Source organism: Atractosteus spatula, chromosome 1 (assembly GCF_055471065.1).
Source record: "Atractosteus spatula isolate fAtrSpa1 chromosome 1, fAtrSpa1.hap1, whole genome shotgun sequence".
Classification (NCBI taxonomy): Eukaryota; Metazoa; Chordata; class Actinopteri; order Semionotiformes; family Lepisosteidae; genus Atractosteus; species Atractosteus spatula.
In genome coordinates, this window is record NC_142706.1 from 54,290,780 (window position 1) to 54,309,566 (window position 18,787).

General features: G+C 40.7%; 1 protein-coding gene across 4 annotated transcripts in view; it reads right to left on the minus strand.

The window, feature by feature from the left end:
• fbxw7 (F-box and WD repeat domain containing 7) overlaps positions 1-18,787 on the minus strand; it is a 211,830-nt gene that overhangs the window by 71,712 nt on the left and 121,331 nt on the right. Inside the window, exon 1 of one of the 4 annotated variants that reach the window (XM_088910977.1) lies at positions 8,219-8,570. The exons of the other annotated variants lie outside the window; for them this stretch is intronic. Within the exon in view, the coding sequence (XP_088767103.1) occupies positions 8,219-8,425 (207 nt within the window). The 5' untranslated portion in view covers positions 8,426-8,570. Of the gene's footprint in view, positions 1-8,218; positions 8,571-18,787 lie in introns of those variants that run through there. 4 annotated transcript variants of the gene reach the window in all.

The following is an 18,787-nucleotide window of genomic DNA, read 5'->3' on the forward strand; positions in this document are numbered from 1 at the left end:
TGTGCATTACAAGCTTTCTAGTAGGAGACATGCTGGTGTGCATTGCAGGCTTTACAGTACAGAAGGAGAACTGCTGTTGTGCATTTTGGGTTTTATAGCAGGAGTCATGAAGAAATACAGCATGATTAGGAATCAAAGACAAGCAAAATGAAAAATAGCTGAGAAACAGAGTCTAATAATTTAGAATGGTAACACAATCTAGTTGGAGACCAGTATAGGAATCATCAGGAGCCCACGAGCTGTAGGAACCCTAAAAAAAATAACAATTTTATAATAAACCCAGTTCGATGGCTCTCATCCTCTCGGAAATCAGGATGAAGTGTAAGAAGAGAAGTTGTTTTTGAAATGTGATCGAAGGAGACGCATGACTGTGTACTGCACTCACCTCTTGATCCCTTATAGACCGACTGCTTGTCCAGCAAAACTGCTGACACACATTCAAGAACAAGAGCATTCTGCTTGGAAGCCCAACAACATTACATTTCGACCCCACACTGTGATCTCTAAATAAAATTCACTGACTGCAGCACTGTATGCTACAAGCTTCAGTCTAAATGTGAGCTATGGGTGTACACACACGGCAAAGGTTCATGTAGGACAAGACAACACATTATAAAAAGAGAGACATAAAATAACTGAAATTTTCAGTTTGGGGTTTTCACAATATTGTGAACACGAGTTAGAAATACAGCGAGATCACATTCCAAACAGAACTGAACCCAGAAGGACAGATGCACACTTTCAGACTTTTCTGGTACCTAAATACTAAGCTTATAGAAATTATGATAATCTATATGTTAGTTTTATGAAAAAAGTGGAATTCAAGTTCATATAAATGTGCTGTGCATTGCATTCTGAATTGAGTGTTTTACTAGCAGAAGACCTCACATTGATGGTGTGGGCAAGCCCGCGTTACTTTGCCTAACAGTGAAGAGATGCATCGAGGGAAACCAATATGATCTCTGAAATGCTCTGCTATGAAATGTACACTTTTCTGATAAGTATCTAGAGAACAGCTGGAATGCTATTTGGGCTTGGGAAAGCATGGCTGAAATTATAAGGTTTCTCTATGACAGGTTTTAATTGGAAACCCAACCCAGGTCCTTGCTATTTATATCAAGGCACTGAATGCGCTGCCAAACAAGTGGCACTTTTGCTTGGGTTTGAATTTGTGGAATTTTGAAAATTACAGAGGATTCCTTTCTGGGACGGGCAAAGACAGAGTGTCTTAATGCTCGCTCATTCACAAACGTACAACCAATCACAAAGTAACATATCCAAATGGGGCTACTCTATAATAACAGTAATTTTTAATACCCGCATACTATTCCAGATAATGCTATATAGTTTTTTCTCTGCTTTTTATTTTTTTAGGAAAGAGTGTGTTTCTCCAGCTTTTCCTTCACGTCCAAGAGAAGAACAGTATCAATAACTCATGGAGCAAGAAAGGATTTTGACAAATAACCCACAGAAACTACATTGGCAGTCCTTCTCTTTGAACAATCCTAGCTAGGTTAATAGGAATAATTTACTTAATCCTCCCATCATCTTCGTATGGCATTGGTTTGATTTGCAACAATCAGGTTATGAGTTGGGCAGCACAGTGACGCAGTGGTTAGCATTACTGTTTCGCAACACTGGGGACCTGGATTCAATTCTGGTTTGTTTCTTGGGGGGAATTTGTATGTTCTTCCTACATTCACAAAGGTTTTTCCCAGGTACTCTGGTTTCATCCCACATTCCAAAGTCTCTGTAATACTGTTAGTTCCTTCCCAGAACCCACTTCTGGGAAAGCCCGCCCTGGTGTGAGTTTGTGTGTGTTTGTATCTGTGTGTGCCTTGTGAGGTCCTGGCTTCCTGTCCAGGGTATATCCTGCCTTGTACCTGTTGCTTGCTAGGTGCTTTGGCTCTCATTGACCACAAACTGGACAGTTTATGAGTCAATATCCAGGTCTGAAAGCCAGTTAATTACACTAGGGGGTGTGTTAGACAGCTCAAGGCACCTGCCCACAATAACAATCACTGCTACTCATTTCTCATTGAAAGAGGGTCTGGGCACCTATTCCATGCAATGTTCCTCTGTGGTTAAGTATGTTCCATTCTTTCTGTCATAGGTCAAAGCCTGGCAGCTCTTCAAAAGGGTTGCATTAGGGCTGCTGTTTGGGACCAATAAGATAGGTGTATCAACCTAATCAGGGGGATTCTGGACATTTGGTAGACGATGAAGAGGAAATAAGGTTTGGGAGTTCTTCTATAGTTCTGGCAGGTGAAAAGGGACAGGACAGGGAGTCAGCATATATTTGGAGCTGGAGTTCACAATATTCCTGATATTCTGGATCATAGCGGTGCATTTCACTTGTACTAGTCAGCTATAACCATGAACACAAGCATGAATTAAAAGAACACAACTCCTGAAACGAGGGATTTTCTGTCAGAATTAAGTTTTAAGTATATTTATTTGGAAAGTGATAGTGTGAGGTGGAGTTTATGCCACTTATCAGAAAAAAACCATGAGAATACATGATAAAAGTCAATGCCGCTAAGATGCAAATTTTGGTGGTAATATGTTTGAGAATACTGTTTGGTTTTGCATAAAGCAAAATCCAGAAAAGGGCTTTAACACATCTACCTCAGAGTATTTTACATTTTTAAGAAATACAATTTTACAAGAAATACATTTTTAAGAAAGTAAAGAGCAATTCTAAAGTTTGTTGGAAGATTTTTATTGTGCTGCCTTCTTAGAAGAAGAAAATGCTGAAGGACCTTATGGCAAAGCAATTACATTTGGTGAAAAATATATATGGAAAAAAATGAAGACCCATGTTTCACTCAGCAGAGATGAAGAAAATTTTAACACCACTGAAAGTAAGGATTTAAACTAAAGTGTCCACTCGAATGTAATCCTAAATGCAATTCCTGAGCAAGGTCAAGCCCATTACATCTTGTGGTTTCTAGGAGCAGAAATAATCCCATCCTGAACATTTTGCTGCTTTCTTCAGCCTTCAGCCCCGTGTCACGCCCCACTAACGCCAGCACTGCTCAGCTCAGCAATCCCATACTCGTGTCTGACAAGTAAACAGAAGCAGCGATTTAAAAAGCCCCGACACGACTCCAGGATGTTGTAGCTCTGCTCCTGGTCAGAGGATTTCACCGCTTCCTCTCTGCTGATATGAACTAATACTGCAGTTTCAAGGTGGGCAGAGTGATGAGTCTAAAAACGAGTTTATGCCACCACGCTCTCTGACCCCAATAAAAATCCATCATGCTGGCTCCCAGGAAATACAATCCAGTGCTTAATAACAGCGGAAAGCACAAGGCCATGGCATGGATCTAAATCAGAGAAGGGTCTTGGCTATGCCAAGTCGAAAGCTGTAACAACACTCGTCTTAGAAAAAAACACGAAGCAAGAGAAATTCTACTGCTTTTACTTCAATGCAACCATTTATAATCTTAGGAACTTCTTATGTTTTCTTTAAATGGTTACAATTGACAGTCAACACATGCAGTACAGCTTATTGTATATCACCCCATCCACTTATGATTTTTCAAATTCACGTGCACACATAACAGGACAAAGTATTGGTTAATATAAAAAATACTGTACCTGTTTTCTGTCATATAGCCTAATTTGAAAAAACCAACATGGGGTTTAGACGGAAGCAAAACATTAATCCTTCACTGTACACAGCACTAGTCCCGGTATTTGCTACTTTCCAGCAAGCTAAGCCATGAAACGCTCCACACCCTTAACCCACAACACAACCAGCTCCTTGTCGAGATGAAGGAACAAGCCCTGTGGGCACAGCTCCTTGGTTACATATTTAAATGCTATACATCGTTTAGAAGACTACAGTTTGACGTTCACGGGGCACTGAACATGAAATGTTGGAAGGAGTTTGGTACTTATCAAAAAGACACAAAAAGCCTGTATTTTAGGGACAGTTTTTTTTCTTCCATAACAATTCTGTGATGTGGCCTGAACAACAAACTGTCAATAAAACACACTTAACAAAAATTTACTAACATGTAATAACTGATCAACAATACAAATAGCAACAGATAAGTTAACAGTATTCTGGTTACAAAAACAAAGAAAAACCCAAAGCACTTACAATTACCAAACTATTATAAAATACATTTGGAATTCAGGAACTGCATATTGAATTGTATTACTATAAATGAAGAAAATGATTAGACTAATTAATAACCCAACTACTTTACTGATCACAATAAAAAAGCCAGCAAAATAATTTCACACTCATTAAGAATTGTAAGGACAGGCATGGATTTTAATTCATGGAATCAGGATACAATCCTTCTCAACACTTTTGATTCCTCTCACAATAGTCGCTACCACAGCACTGACCACTTATCAAATCCTCAAGAGTGCGTTGCAAAACCATTTCTGTGCACACCCTCTTGTCTCAGCGTTCTTACACGAGAAACACACCCTGAGCTTCATGAATTACATTCCATTAGTACTTCTACTGCATACTTCTATGAACTTGAAGTGATTTATTTGATGAAAACACTTACTAGAAATAATTATAATAACTCAATTAGCGGGAGGAATACTAATAATTCTGACCTTCATACTGTATGACACTACTAATTATACATCTTCATATGGATATGCACACAGGGTGGGAATCGTGTACTTGAACAACTGGCGTTTTGTGTGACAGATGCAGACGAAGGCAAGTAGACTGAATGGATGGAAAAGGAGGCTCCTGATCAAAGAGGGAGCTGGGGAAATTACAGAGACTCCCTGCAGCTGCTACAACTAGCTCTGAATTTAGGGCCTGCAGTGAAGAATTCCAATCTGCATGACTCTCTCACCCAAATGCATACATTTCCTCCCCTTCCAACACTGAGCATTAGGAATAAGAAGCAAAAACAACAGTGATGAGAAGACTACGCCCTCTGCAACACAATGGCTCTCTGTGAAAGGTAGTTTCCTTTCGTAGACTCCTGCAGTATTTTAGAAGGAACCCTAAAACACACAGAGTGGAGACACTGGCAGGCTCTGATTGTCAATTTTCACTGTTGTGGGCTCTAGACATCACAAGAGGACAGGTAGGTAGGTAGATCCCTTTTCAGGACATAAAGGCCCATGGGGGAATGGGGGGCAAGGGCCACCATTTTTCTTGACCATCCAACACTGGAAGTAGAGGTCATGTGGTCAGCATCACACTCCAGCCGGCCTATTACCCCCGGAAGGATTAACCCCCAGTACTCATGTGGGAGGCAGGCTGAGTGGACCTGGAAGCCGTCTGGAAGGAACCTGGGATTGAACCCAGGACCTTCCGGTCAGAAAGCCAGAGGCCCTTGCCGTCTGAGCTACCACGGCTCCTACATGACTCCTACATAGGCAGCTCCACAATACTGAACACCAGTGCATTAACATTCTGATCTTTTGGCGGTCTTCAGTTTTATCACCCATGCTCTTTTGATCATAAGATTCAGCAAGAGTTTGTGATGCAATTGCTAAGGTCACTTCATTAAGATCTCTCTCCAGCACCCTCCTTTCTCCTGCATTTCTGGTAAACAACCTGATCAATGGCACTTAAAGAGAAGCAGGTGAAAGATGTGGGATCACTTTAAAAACAACCTTGAAAGTAAAAGCAGAGAACTTACCAAGTTATGCAAGTGCCGAAAAAAAAATCTCGTTTCTCTCATACCCTGAAACGATCCTTTTGTCAATAGTTTAAAATAAAGTTGAACTTGTATTCAATCCAAAATGGCATTACCTGTTAAGTTGAGCTAGATATTTCTGCTATTAAAGAATATGTGGGGGAAAAATGGTATCCATTAACAAGTCAGTCTTCAAATTTAGCTAAGTACATTTGTCTCAAGGAACCTTGTATACTTCAGGATCAGTATAGAAGTAAATTACAGTATCAAATAAAAATGACACAGGAAGTATTGTAAAAAGTAAGGTAACTTAGCAGTGAGTCATACAATTTTCACTTCTATTCTGATAAATGGAAATTAGTGTAGAACACTGAAAATGCCTTCACCTTTGTTTTTCAGTTAGTTTTCAAGAACCTTACAAATGACAAGACAAAACAAAAATAAAGCAGGCATTAAGTTTTAAAACTTGCTTAAAGGATTTCTGCAATGTAGTGTAGTGGTTGAAAGACAAAAAAAATATTCCTTGCTGCAATAAGGGAGGATACAAAGACTGCCTTCAGCTCCTTAAAGGGGAATGGCACTGAAAAAGAAACTAAGTACCTAATTTAATCCGGATCAATCTCAGCTCAGGACGGTAAAAGAACATGATTAATCTCCGCCAGAAGTTTCATGAGTGTGCAACTTTTAAACTTGTTGCCGCACTGCACCACAGACTAGACTAAATATAAAGCTTAGCATGCTTGCGATGAGATATTTATACAACCTTATGAACATCCACCATTTTGGATCTAATGCACCACTAGATTCCTCGCTCCAATAGAAAACGTCAATACGAATACACTAGCAATTTGTTATTTTCTCATATCTTGTTAAACGGAGCGTTAAAAAGCCTGATTTAGGTACTGGCTCAATCAAGCCTCAAGCCAGTTGTCGTGGTGTAAAATCACAATGTCCAACACGTACCTCGATGCATATGAATATCGAGATAGCTTAAATACCACTTTAGAAACCTCCACGAACGTTATACTGTATGAGGCAGTATATCTGGGCAAGATATCTCTATGGACTGTAAGTCTCCCAGGAATTGTCCACTCGGACTGATAAATTCTGCCTGGTACCCCTATATGTGCGTTAAAAATAGGCTCGGCAGAGTGAGCCTTTTTAAGGTCAGCTCCGGGGTCCCAGACTGCAGTCTGGGAGGGGCCCTGCACATGCCTTCCTGTGAGCAAACGGAAATCCTTGCCATGGCAATAGCGTTTCACTGGTGGGACCACATGCGCCACATTATAAAAAGTCAGACTGCTACCAGTTCTTTGTGAGGGGTGATATTCACTTTCTACAGTGACAGAATGTACCTCAGGAAGGCAGTAGCAGTTAATGTTACTTTAGAAAAGAGCAGCACATTTTCAGGTATTAAAACAATGTTGCTTACCTATTTTTAGGTATGGAATCATTAAAATGATAAATACATGTAGGGAGAAATCTTCTGAGTCATTTCTTTGACTCTGGACAAAAGGCCATGAGTGGAATTGGTATCAGCGCAGTGTTTTATCAGTTTTGATGAAAACTAGAAATATACTTAATCTCTGCTTGAGTTATCAGTTCAGCACAAGCAATGTTAATTTCAGAGGACTTTATTTCCTACAGAAATAACGATTCAGTGATTTAATTACACAAATAGCCATGTGTAATGAAGAACATATCACAAATAGTGCTAAACAAACAAAGTCTACTAAAGCTGTTGGTCTTCGATTCCCACCTTCCTAGAGAAGCTCTTTTCTTCTGTTTGGAGAATTGAAAAACATTATTTATGGTTACCAAAAGAAATCAACCAACACAAGCACTTCAGAAGCTTTATAAAAGAAGATTTAAGAATGTTCTTAAGCGTTCCTAATTCATTAGAAGCATTTCAGTAACGCAAGACTAAGTAGTCTATTTTAGTCTGATGCACTTGGAAAAATCTAAATACTGAAAAATAGATGAAACTTGATTATTTAACATTGCTAATGCTCTTGAAGAAAAGCATACCTATGGTTGTATTTGGGTACAGCCCATTCAAAATTGACATTTACCTTGAACCATGAAACTGCATGCTAAAAGAACTAATGGAAAAAGACAGACATTCCAAGCATGGTGAAGGACTTACACACTTTAACTTTTTTGTTCTCTTGATCTTTAAGACAGGCCAGATAAAATAGGAAATATTAGCCAAATAATAGCCATATATTAGGATTGGAAAGCACTATCATACACTATATGTCAGCCTACTAGAACGAGCTCTTAAAGTCTAGAGTTTATTAATCCTTATATGCTCTCTTTCTTGCTTGGCTGTTGAGTCAAACAGACTTTTGTTTGCCATAAAATGTCTTCATTTTTTACCTAAACTAAAACAACTTTAAATCCTGAAAAGTAGTACGCTACTATAGACACCGTCAATATTGTTCTTTCAAAGCCAGGACCTGCAGACGAGGACACACACACACTCAGAGCGGCAGTGCCGCAGACCCCGCGGGGGAAAGGCCGGGGGTGACCCTTGACATTTCCAACAGGGCAGGGCGGCTGGAAGAAGCCCCACGGACACTCACCCGCCTGCGGCAGAACGGCAAGCTCTGGGCGATGATGTTGATGCTGAAAATCTTGAGCACGTTCTGGTGCGGCAGGGGCTCCTTGCCCGCCACCTTGGGGTCAGCTAGTACCAAGCCCTGGCCTGCGGGCGCCGTCTCGACTGGCTTGGACATCTTTCTCCGGTAGCCGGCTGTCACAAAGCCAGGGATGGGGCAATGCCGAAGCATCGCCGAGCCGGTCTAGTAGGTCATCTCCCGCACGGAAAACTAGGGGCTGGGCGAGGGCGAGGACGAAGAAGGCAAGTGCACCCAAGGCCTGCTGCGGTTTATTTTCGTCTCCCTCGGCCTCAAACCAACTGCGCTGCTTCTGCTGCTCTGCGCTCTCTGTCCACTCCGAGTTCGGGTTCCAGCTAAATACTTCCCCTCTCTGAACTATCCCTGTCACACGCAGCGCCTGCCAATCTGCACAGCTGGTGCCATGCCTTCCGATGGACCTCCCTCGCCGTGTAATTTTGGAATCCACAAAAGAATGTGTCCCACGTGCCACCCCTTCTAATAGGAGAGATCGCAAAGATAAGCCACAGGCTTCTACACAGTCGCAAAAATGTGCATTTCTTCTCCGCGTCTTGAAAGAATCCACTTGGAATCTTTTAAGAACACCTGTTTAGAATAAACAACTGCCCCAGTAAAATTGGAAGATATCACTGTCAAGTCTAAAAACTGTTGACTGAAGGTCTACATAGAGTACATATAAATTAAAAGCAAACATGACATGTAAAACATAAAAACGTATGGACACTTTAAAATGTCTAGGTTTTAAAAGCATTGTTAAACTGGATTCAAACCGACATCAGGGGTGGGGTTATCCTACAGGATCCTCTAACACAAATATGTCTTTTAATTAATATCAGATAAAATAACCCACACATGACCAATCATTCTCTTATTAGTTATCTAAACCCATAAACAAGGTAACAGCTACACCAAGGACAGCCATGCAGGTATCACTAAGCAGACAGATACATCTGCTCTTAAAAGAGGGTAATGTGGCTGTGAGCATCACTGCTTTGCAGCTCCACAGTCCTGGTTCAATTTCGATTTGAGGAGCCGGTCTGTGGGTTTTTGTCAGCTTGGTCCTGCTCCATCCCACCTCCCATAGGCAATTAGGGCAGGTCTGATTGCTAATTCTGAATTGTCTCATTCCAGGGGCTGCATGGGAGTCTCATTCTACAGGGGTTCACTCTCAGTCCAACCAGAACTGGCAATGTGAGTGTATAGAGAAAGAGCCAAATAGGCACAAAGAGCCAACTCCTGTGACATCATCATACAACACCCAGCAGTAAGGAGAGGTACAGTGTACCTTTATAATAGATGGGTATTTCCAGACAGACGGTCCATAACTTGGGCTTGTCTTGCTAATACACTGTTTACCAGCCTTCATCAAAGGAACCTGTGGTTACAGCAGCACTGTCTCATTACTGCACAGTGAATACATTTTTATAAAAGATGTTTTAAAATTGGTGCCTTACCAAAACAATGTACATCCACAATCTAAAATGTACTTTTTGAGTAAGTCCTTGATCAATCCCAATGAACAGTACTGTGAAATAAAGACTCAAGGAAAACCGTGTCCTATGAGGGTGTTACAGGATACCTAGGGAAAGCACTTATAATGCAGATGCTGTATTGACTTTGTTAGTGCTGTGGATGCTTACTATAGCAGCTTAACCTCACGTCAGCACTCTATTTTATTTGCAAACCCAAGCACTTTGACAGAAGTTACCCCTCACATTAAACTTACACACAGCTTTAAACTGCAATAATTAAGTAATTCATCCCGTCTCCTGCACTACAAACTTTGAAGATTTGGCCAATGTCTTCAAATGCACAGTTTGAAACTCCATGATGAAGATCACTGTCCTGGTTCAATCCATTGAACTACAGTATTGAACAGGGACTCAGATTAGACTATGCTGTGGATAGTAATTTTGTCCTGCAGTCCAGGTATAAGGTAAAAAAACAATTCTGCTTATGAAGTCAAGCTATTCTCTACACTTGTAACAATAAATACTGTAGATAAGTACTGTGCTGGTGTTCAGTTAATAAATTTATCATCCTTTTGCATTTTCCTAAACACTCAGCTGTGTCACCTGAGTCTTTTCCTTGACTCTTAACATCTTAGGTCCATATTTCAGCACAGAGATTTATTGCAGCGCTGTTCAATGTTCAATGTAACATACTATACCTACAAGCACTTCAGTGTCACCTGTTTCATTTCCTTGCTTCGCAGTGCTAAACAGCTGTACATTCAGCACAGTGAACCTGAATGCTCTTTATCATTGTGAGGAATTCTTACCAGAAACATCAGACAGTGTGGAGAGCACTTCGACTCAGTAGCACTTCTAACAGGGCAACTGAGGAAAATTCTTAAAAGCTTACAACGTTTTAAAGAAGGGATAGATTTACAATCCTGACTTACAAACATCTCCCATCACTCTGTTCCTTTTCTTTAGTAACACGAATCTACTTATTAAGTTCTGTAATAAGTACATTTTCCACATATACAGTAAGTAAAGAGAGATTACTGACCTCTCAGGTGCAGACACCCCTGCACAATGGCTTGAATTTTGTTACGACACACAAAAAGAAAAGAAACTTTCAGTCGAAGCACAAGCGTATACACGTCACAAATGATTGCTTGAAGTTGTCCCACCCGATTAGCAAAATTGTTGAAGTTCTGCTGGCTCATTGCTTCATGTTGAAATGAATCTTTTGAAATAACTGTTAAGTTTCATACCAATTTCTCCCACAGAAACTAATAAAAAAAAATTAAATATGGTGCTGAATATTGTGTTCCAATGCTCTGAACAGTATAAAATTTACAAAAAATATTCAATCAAAATACCTTGTTCATATTAGCACATATATGAACAAAATCAAATTCAACTTGAATGACAATTTAAACTTTTGCAGCTAAATACACACCCTTATCTAGGCTGAAAAAGGAACAGCATAGTTAAAAAGTCTCAAAATACAGTATATCACAGCTCAGAAAAGGACAGTTTTTATTGGGAGGGACTTGAAATAAAAAACAAAACACATAAGTCTCCTTCTTATTTTACTATGTTTCTATCAAGTTCTTACTAATCTAAGACTATGAAACAATGTGCCACAGATGCACTAATGAACTCCATATCGCAAACTTGATCTGGCCAAGGTAATTGGTAGGAATGCCAGCAATCTCTGGGATTTAACCTTGTGTCCTGCAGAATTTGATCCAAAGCCTTATGTTTAAAGGAATCTCCTTTTCCAAATACCAAGCGGTTCCAGCCCTCAAATCTTTCTCCAGCCACTCTTTGCACATACAACTACTAACCCAATAGTCTAATCTGGTCATTTTAAATGATATGGAAGTTGCAGGCTTTAATGGTTTTCTTTAAGGAGGACACTGAATATGGACAAAATTCGGTGGGATTCCCAATACATAAATTCTAAATAAAATGAAGCTGAACGCCGGAATAAATAGAAGGACAGGCACCACAACACTACAGTACTGGGTTTTAAAGGACACAAAAGAGCTACAGGGAAGTAACTGCATACAGACATCAACTTAGGAGTAATTCTGAAATTTTAACAGCTGCACACTTGTCTATAATTAGTATGGAGTCTTGGCAGCCATGCTGCAACTGAGGACCCCTTCTTCTGATGAGGTTTGACAGAGAAGCAGCTTTAAATGATCAATAATCATGTGTGCACTTCACCACTATCGGCGTTTGAGAAACTGCTCAAGCAAGATGCGCTTGGCATTCTCTGTCTTCAGGCAATATCAGACATCACTCCAATTCATTACCCAAGTTTCTGGCACACAATATGCTTAAACTGTAAAAACAAACTGTCTTAATTGTACATTATTTTTGTGCGCATACACCAGATGGTGTTATCAAATGAGATAGAGCTCTGCCTTCACTATTACCGAGACAAATCTGCTTTTAACCCCAAGACCAAGATTCAAAGCTGTGCTGATCCAGTAAAAACAGCATGAAGGTTGGTACTGAATCCCTTTTCACTCCCATTCTGCAATTACGTGAATTATGATAAACCTTACAGAGGTTTAAAAATCCCTCACAGAGGCTCCAAAAAGTTCTGATCCTGCACATCCAGATGAACTACCTACCCTCCTGTAGAAAGGGGCAAGCCACTGAAAAACAGATCAGTTTTAGCACACGGGTGAGCCGTCTTTGCTATGTGACATTCCACTCGTACACAGCACAAAGTACCAATGCTTCGGCTCCGATTAATGCCTATCTTTGGAAGTGCATATAAAATAGCAGCTTAGTAACTGGCACCCTCTGCCATATTGGTAGAATAACACCAAGCGCAGCAAAGACACAAATGTAGGGTGTACACAAATACTCCAGGGAAGGAGGTTTATTAGAGCTGGTTTCTGTCCCCTCGTGTTCTGCTGACGGACCTGCTCGGAGCAATCCTTTACCCCAGAAGAAGAATGTATAATTAAAACGCTGTTCCAGAGTTCTGGGAGGCTACTCTCCGACAGAAATAGCTGTAAAGAGAGCAGAACGAAATGCTCCTTGAGGTCATAAAGTTTACTGAGGAGATAAGGTCGGTTTGGCAATTAGCAGCTTATTGATCATAGGATCTCTTCCAGCTGTTTCGTGAAATAAGCCTTGGTGTAAACTATAGGGCTGGGGTCCTCACTCCCACAACCCTTTGCATAAAGATGCACCTGGTTCTCAGTTTTAAATGGCTCTTCCAGCTAGTTTCCTCTTGTGTCCTCTGGCCCGCGTTTCACCGTTCGTTCTGAAGAAGTCCACTGTGCTGACTTTGTCAATGCCTTTGAGAACCTTGAATACTTGGACCGGGTCTCAGTGCATCTTCCTTGTTCAGGACTAAAAAGGCTCAGCTCTTTCAGCCTGTCAGCGTAGGACATTCCTTGAAGCCAAGGAATGTATCTGGTTGCTCTTCTCTGGATTGATTCCAGAGCAGCAGTATCTATTTTTTAATGTGGTGACTAAAATTGTACACAATATTCTAAATTAGGTCTTACTAGTGTATTGTATAATTTTAACATAACATCACTTGATTTTAATTCTATGCTTTTAACTGCAGATCATAACAATGTTTTATTATTGCTTCTCCTCATTGCCTTGATTGCAGTTACATATAGAAAACAAAAATGGAACTGGGAGTGATTAAAAAACAAATAAGCGACATTCTCTGAGTGGCAGAGCTAGTCAATGAAACAGTGGGTAAACCTTCTGCATTCAACTAGAAATGCAGACACAAGGAACAAATCTCTGTTACCATTCACTTAGGCCAATTGAAAAGGTGACAATGACTTGACACAAGGTGTGCAGGATGAAACAGCTACTTCAAAATAAATTCAGAATCACATTTAATCTTTCACTGTACACAATCTCACATTCTACCTTTCATTTTTCTCCTTTGGATAAATGTGTGCAACTCCAAATTCCTGTTTTGTAAAGAAATTCCTTATTTCTGTGAAGACACAAGGCACATACTTGACAGATGAACAGTTAACACTATTAACAATAACAAAATAAAAGAACATAATTAAAGAAATAGATAAACCTCAGAAAGCACAACATCTTCAGACTGCTTGAAAAAAGCCCACAATCTAACCAGCCAGTTGCCTCAGTAGCCTGCTTGTCTTTGTGGGGGACTAGCTGGCCTCTGCAGCACAGCACACCTACAGTACATCACAATGATCTGACACTAGGATTCGGGTACGAGAACTCTACATTCCCCGTGATTGCCTCAGCTTCTAGAAGGACAAGGCTGTTTGAGAGAGTGGACTAGAAGTCCCCAGGTACTTTACCTTCCTGGTCTTAGAAAAGGCCCTGCAGCAAAAACATCAAGCACCCACATCACAGAGCTCTCAACTGCTGCCCACAGACTGCCAAACACTCTCCAGTGCAAAATGAGGGGAGAGTCTCAATGAGCAAAATTGTACAACAAAACTAATCATTCTTTCTCTTTCTGCTGGCACGTTTTAGATCAATGAGGCAGGCAAAGCTGAAACTAACTTACAAGAATAATACCATGGCCTGCTGACAGCTATGAAAAATTCAAGCAGCTATGAATCTTTTATTTTTCTGTATTCAACATAGCTTACTGTAAAGAGGAGGTTTAAAACGCATTTTAAAAGAGACATTTAAAACTTAAAAGTTTAAAAATGCAGATAATGCAACACAAAGTGTGTTCACACAACCACCCTACATAATGCACTACATTACAAGTATAGACTAAATATACCCTATTTGCTCAGCGCTGCTACACCAAAATAACACAGACCTCAAGATCATTTACATAACTCTGAAGCTCAATAATTTTCCTTATACACAGACAAGGCCGACTCCCCAGACAGGGACTCGAGAATACTATGCCAGCTTAATCCCCGGCTGAACATTTGAAAGCTGCAATGTTTGTCTAGGTGATTAAATGAGTCTGCCATGAGGGCAAGAAATACTTAGTCGGAATGGAATCGGCAAAAATCCCAGAGTAAATTTGCTTTGGTTTTGAAAATGGGGAAACAAAACTACATCGAGCCAATTTTACCTCTCCATTACTCTGCCTACTGAGCTGAAACAGAGCAGCTTTATTTTCTCCCTTCCAAACTACTGCATTTGCTGAGATGATAGTAGTGTTTGAAAGATGACAGAAGACGGGGGGGAGAAACAGTCATATCTGCGATGAAGGCAGAGGTTTCTGTATGTGTAGTATGGAGTGTGTAGGCTGTAAGTAGGTAAAACACTGTCACAAGTGATTGCAAAATCCAAACTTTCCTTTGCCTTGGAATACAGCAGCTTTTAGCTTAAACTTTTCTGTTTTATTTCAGTAGCGTATGCACAACACCCTGAACAGTGTTCTATACACTACTGTGCAAAAAAAGAGACAGAGATGGGGTCTTGGGAAAGCCAGACCATCTGGTCTCCAAAACAGCTCTCTGCACTGCTACACACCAGACAGGTTTTCACATACAGCTAATCTGTACAGCTAATCTGTACAAAAGATCGATCAAAAATCAAAAAGGTGCATATTTCAATCACAGAGATACAACCCCTCCTGTACTGTTTTGCTGGTTGCTTTATAGGTAAACAATAAAGCACCATATTCCCATTTCTGGGATACAGTTTCTGGTTTACATTTTTCAAGTTGTCTCACTAAGTGTTACCTTTAAAGGATAGTTCTGGCAAGGCTGATAATTGCAATGGAATGCAGACTGCCAAATTAAAAGAATCCTACCTGCTCCCCTGTGTGATTCTCCATCATCAAGAACCATGTGATCTATTAACCTGATTAGCTCCCAGTGCTTTCTACATCAACCCAGAGGCATGTCCCTTAAGGACATTCACTGCAATAACTTCTAACACTCTTTGCTTTTGAAGGCCTTTTGAGCAGATAACATATTCATTTGATTAAGCTGGCCCAGGCACAGGACAGAAGGGAAATGGGGCGATTAATTAATAATCCTGGGACTCAGGTAGTTTTAAAGAACTGCAGCAGCTGCTGTATGTTTTGACTCAGGGATGGAGGTCACTCAGCTGATGAGATGGTTCCCCCTTGTGGTTGCTTTGGGCTATTACAGGAGAGATCCTGCCATGAGTGCCTGCCATGGTAACCAAGAGAAACCCGCCACACATTCATCTTCCTGCAGAGTAAAAGCAGCAGAAGACACTGGCCACTGACCTCTGGAGAATTGTAATCAGACATTACATTTCTTATGAACTGCCTTTTTAGTCCAGCAGGTGCTGAAAGTCACTGAAACCAGCGTGGAAAGGACAGATATGCACAGAAGGCAGAGAGCACTGCAGCCATCACCATGGAAGATATTTATTTTCCCTGCAATCCTCCCGGCTGCCGATCTGCATAACAAGATCTCCATAAAGGTGATTCATGCAGCCTGCCCCTCCAACCATTCAAGCCTCTGCAACACTCATTTAGGAAGAAAGTCATCAATCAATCAGTTCTGCCGAGTGTCACTGCTGCATTTCTCATTTTAGCTGAAGTGACTGTTAAGAAGTTTATTCACATTGAATTAGCTATTAAACGCATGGCAGGTGATCAAGCATCTTATGTCAAATCTAAATTATGTTTTTAATTAATGAAAAGAAAACAGTGCACATTAATAAGGGTGCCGATGTCTATTATGGCACCTTCCTTTTTAACCCAGAACATGCAACTCTCATTGTATATACGCTGCCATTTAAAAGCCAAGTAAACTTAGATCTGGCCAAAACCCCTCTTGCTAAAGTATCAGCTTGAGTGAGGAACTCGTGGACTAGTCAAGCAGTCACGTGGCCATGCGTAAACCCAGTTTATTTACTGTAAACTGGGCTGAAGTCATTCCAGTAAACTGGACACAGTGAATTCAATGATAAGGGAATGACATCAGGAAGCAGTTTTTTGAAAAGTAAAATTAAACATTGCTTTTCTCAGTCTCCTAAAAATTAATCAGTGCATATTTCACTATTAAATAATAATGGCAGGTTATAGATCTTATAACTGAGGTCTGACTTTTCATTTTAATGCTACAGCTACATTTCTAGCAGGATCAAATACCTAATTTGGATGCATTTTGGACTTACAGTACAGTACTTTCATATTTGAAATTATGTTGGGTATACAGTTTGCATTGTGATTTCCATAGGCATAGAACCAGGATCTAATTAAAACAAAACTTTCCAGCTACACCATCTCTCACTCTCTTATTAACAGAAGGCAACACATATGTAAAAGCAGATGAGATGTAGCACAGAGCTGCTGGGAGGGAGAGGAATACAGACGGCCCATTTAGAGGCTGTACTCAACTGCCCAGTTCAAGGGAAGAGAAGCTGAGCCAACACAAGCAAAGAAACAGACACATAATGTTGCATTGACAAAGGAACCAGCTCCTGTGCTGCACACCAGGACACAGGTGTGAATTTGTGAACAAGGGAAGAGATTGCTTTCGAAGGTCAGACAGGCTCTTAAACAAGCCTCACCAGAAAACAGAGGAAACCCGTCTCCAATTTTCCACCTCATGCTTTTCCATGCAGAGAGTGAAGCAATTTCATCAGTCTCTCGAAATAAAGTGCTTCGCATTGAAGAGGATCCACAGGGACAGGTGATTCAGAGGCAAGCAGAAGTGCATTCTAACACAGGCATCTCAGCCACTGTGTAGCAAAACCTTCAGGGTGTATTGCTATCAATGCAAAACTGTCACTGTGCAGTTTCCAAGTACCATGGAGCCACTGAGCCAACTAATGGAATAACAAGAAAGTACCATGGGATACCCCAACAAATGCTCTGTTTTAGATTAGAGAGAACGGCTGAATTTCTCTGTCGAGATTTAATTTATGTAGCTCCTTCCAGACTGCTGCGATGCAGTGCAAATGATACAGAATTAAAAGGAGAAATTAAACAATGCAATTTAAAAAAACAGATTACTTAAATAGGCATCAAGACATGACATGCCTGAGCATCACAGCTGAAGTGAAGCCTTAATGTTTTAGTACAGGCTTTTTAAAAACAAAATAACACGTTTCACAGTCCTGTGCACTGAGCTCCAATCCCCTCAAGAGGTTTGTGGGGATTAGGGAGAAATACCTGCACAAAGACAAGCTTCAGTAACAGAGTCTCCCTCCAAGCCTACTGGGTGTGATAAGGTGCAGCTGCTGCTGGCTCCCTCGCCTACCCCAGATGCTGGGGGAGCAGTGGAGAGTAGCAGTTCATGTGTTCATGTGGGAAATACAGGCAAGCTGCAGCATGAATGAGTTAATATGAAGAAAGGGTAGAGAAATACAAGTGAACTGTTCATATTTAATTCAACAGTAAGGGAAAGTCATTGGAAAGCAGTTTTCTGAAAGGTAAAGGAGGATTAAAGTAAACATCGCCACCACAGCCTCCTAAAAATTAATCAGTGCATAAGATTTAATTATTAAACAATAATAGCAGATTACAAGGGTATGAAGAGATCCTATATTGGGTGTCTGACTTTTCACTTCAGCTTCAATTACCACTTGAAATGTAGCTCTTGCGTAATCAAATACCTCATTTGGCTTCAGTGACAAACCCTTCATGATAGGGGTTTTGCCACATTAACTGATACATAGGCATCAGAAGGGGGAAGGCCAGTCCAGTGACACCACTGCTATGTTCCATCTGGAATCAGGAGGACTTTTCTCAAAACGAGCAAGAGAAGCACAGTGAATTCACATCGGGCAGAAAAGAAAATCCAAACCCTTACACATTAGGATTAATTTTCACGTAGCAATTACAGCCATCTGCCTGCCTACTGAATCCCATCTTTCACTCCCATCTGCTGTGTGAGTGTAGCTGCTTCTGCTCTGACCGCATCGTACCTCGCTCCTGAGTCGCCTCTCCTGTATCTTTAAAGTCACGCACTCACACGGGAAACAAGCGACAAACCACAGGTCTGGGGAGAGTCGGGCGACAAGTAACATGTTAGAAATTTGAATTCTCAATTTTACTCGACTGGCAGCAACATTTACTGGCATTTTGCTAAGTGTAGAGTCATGACTAAGCAATTAAGTATGAACAGGCCCCAGG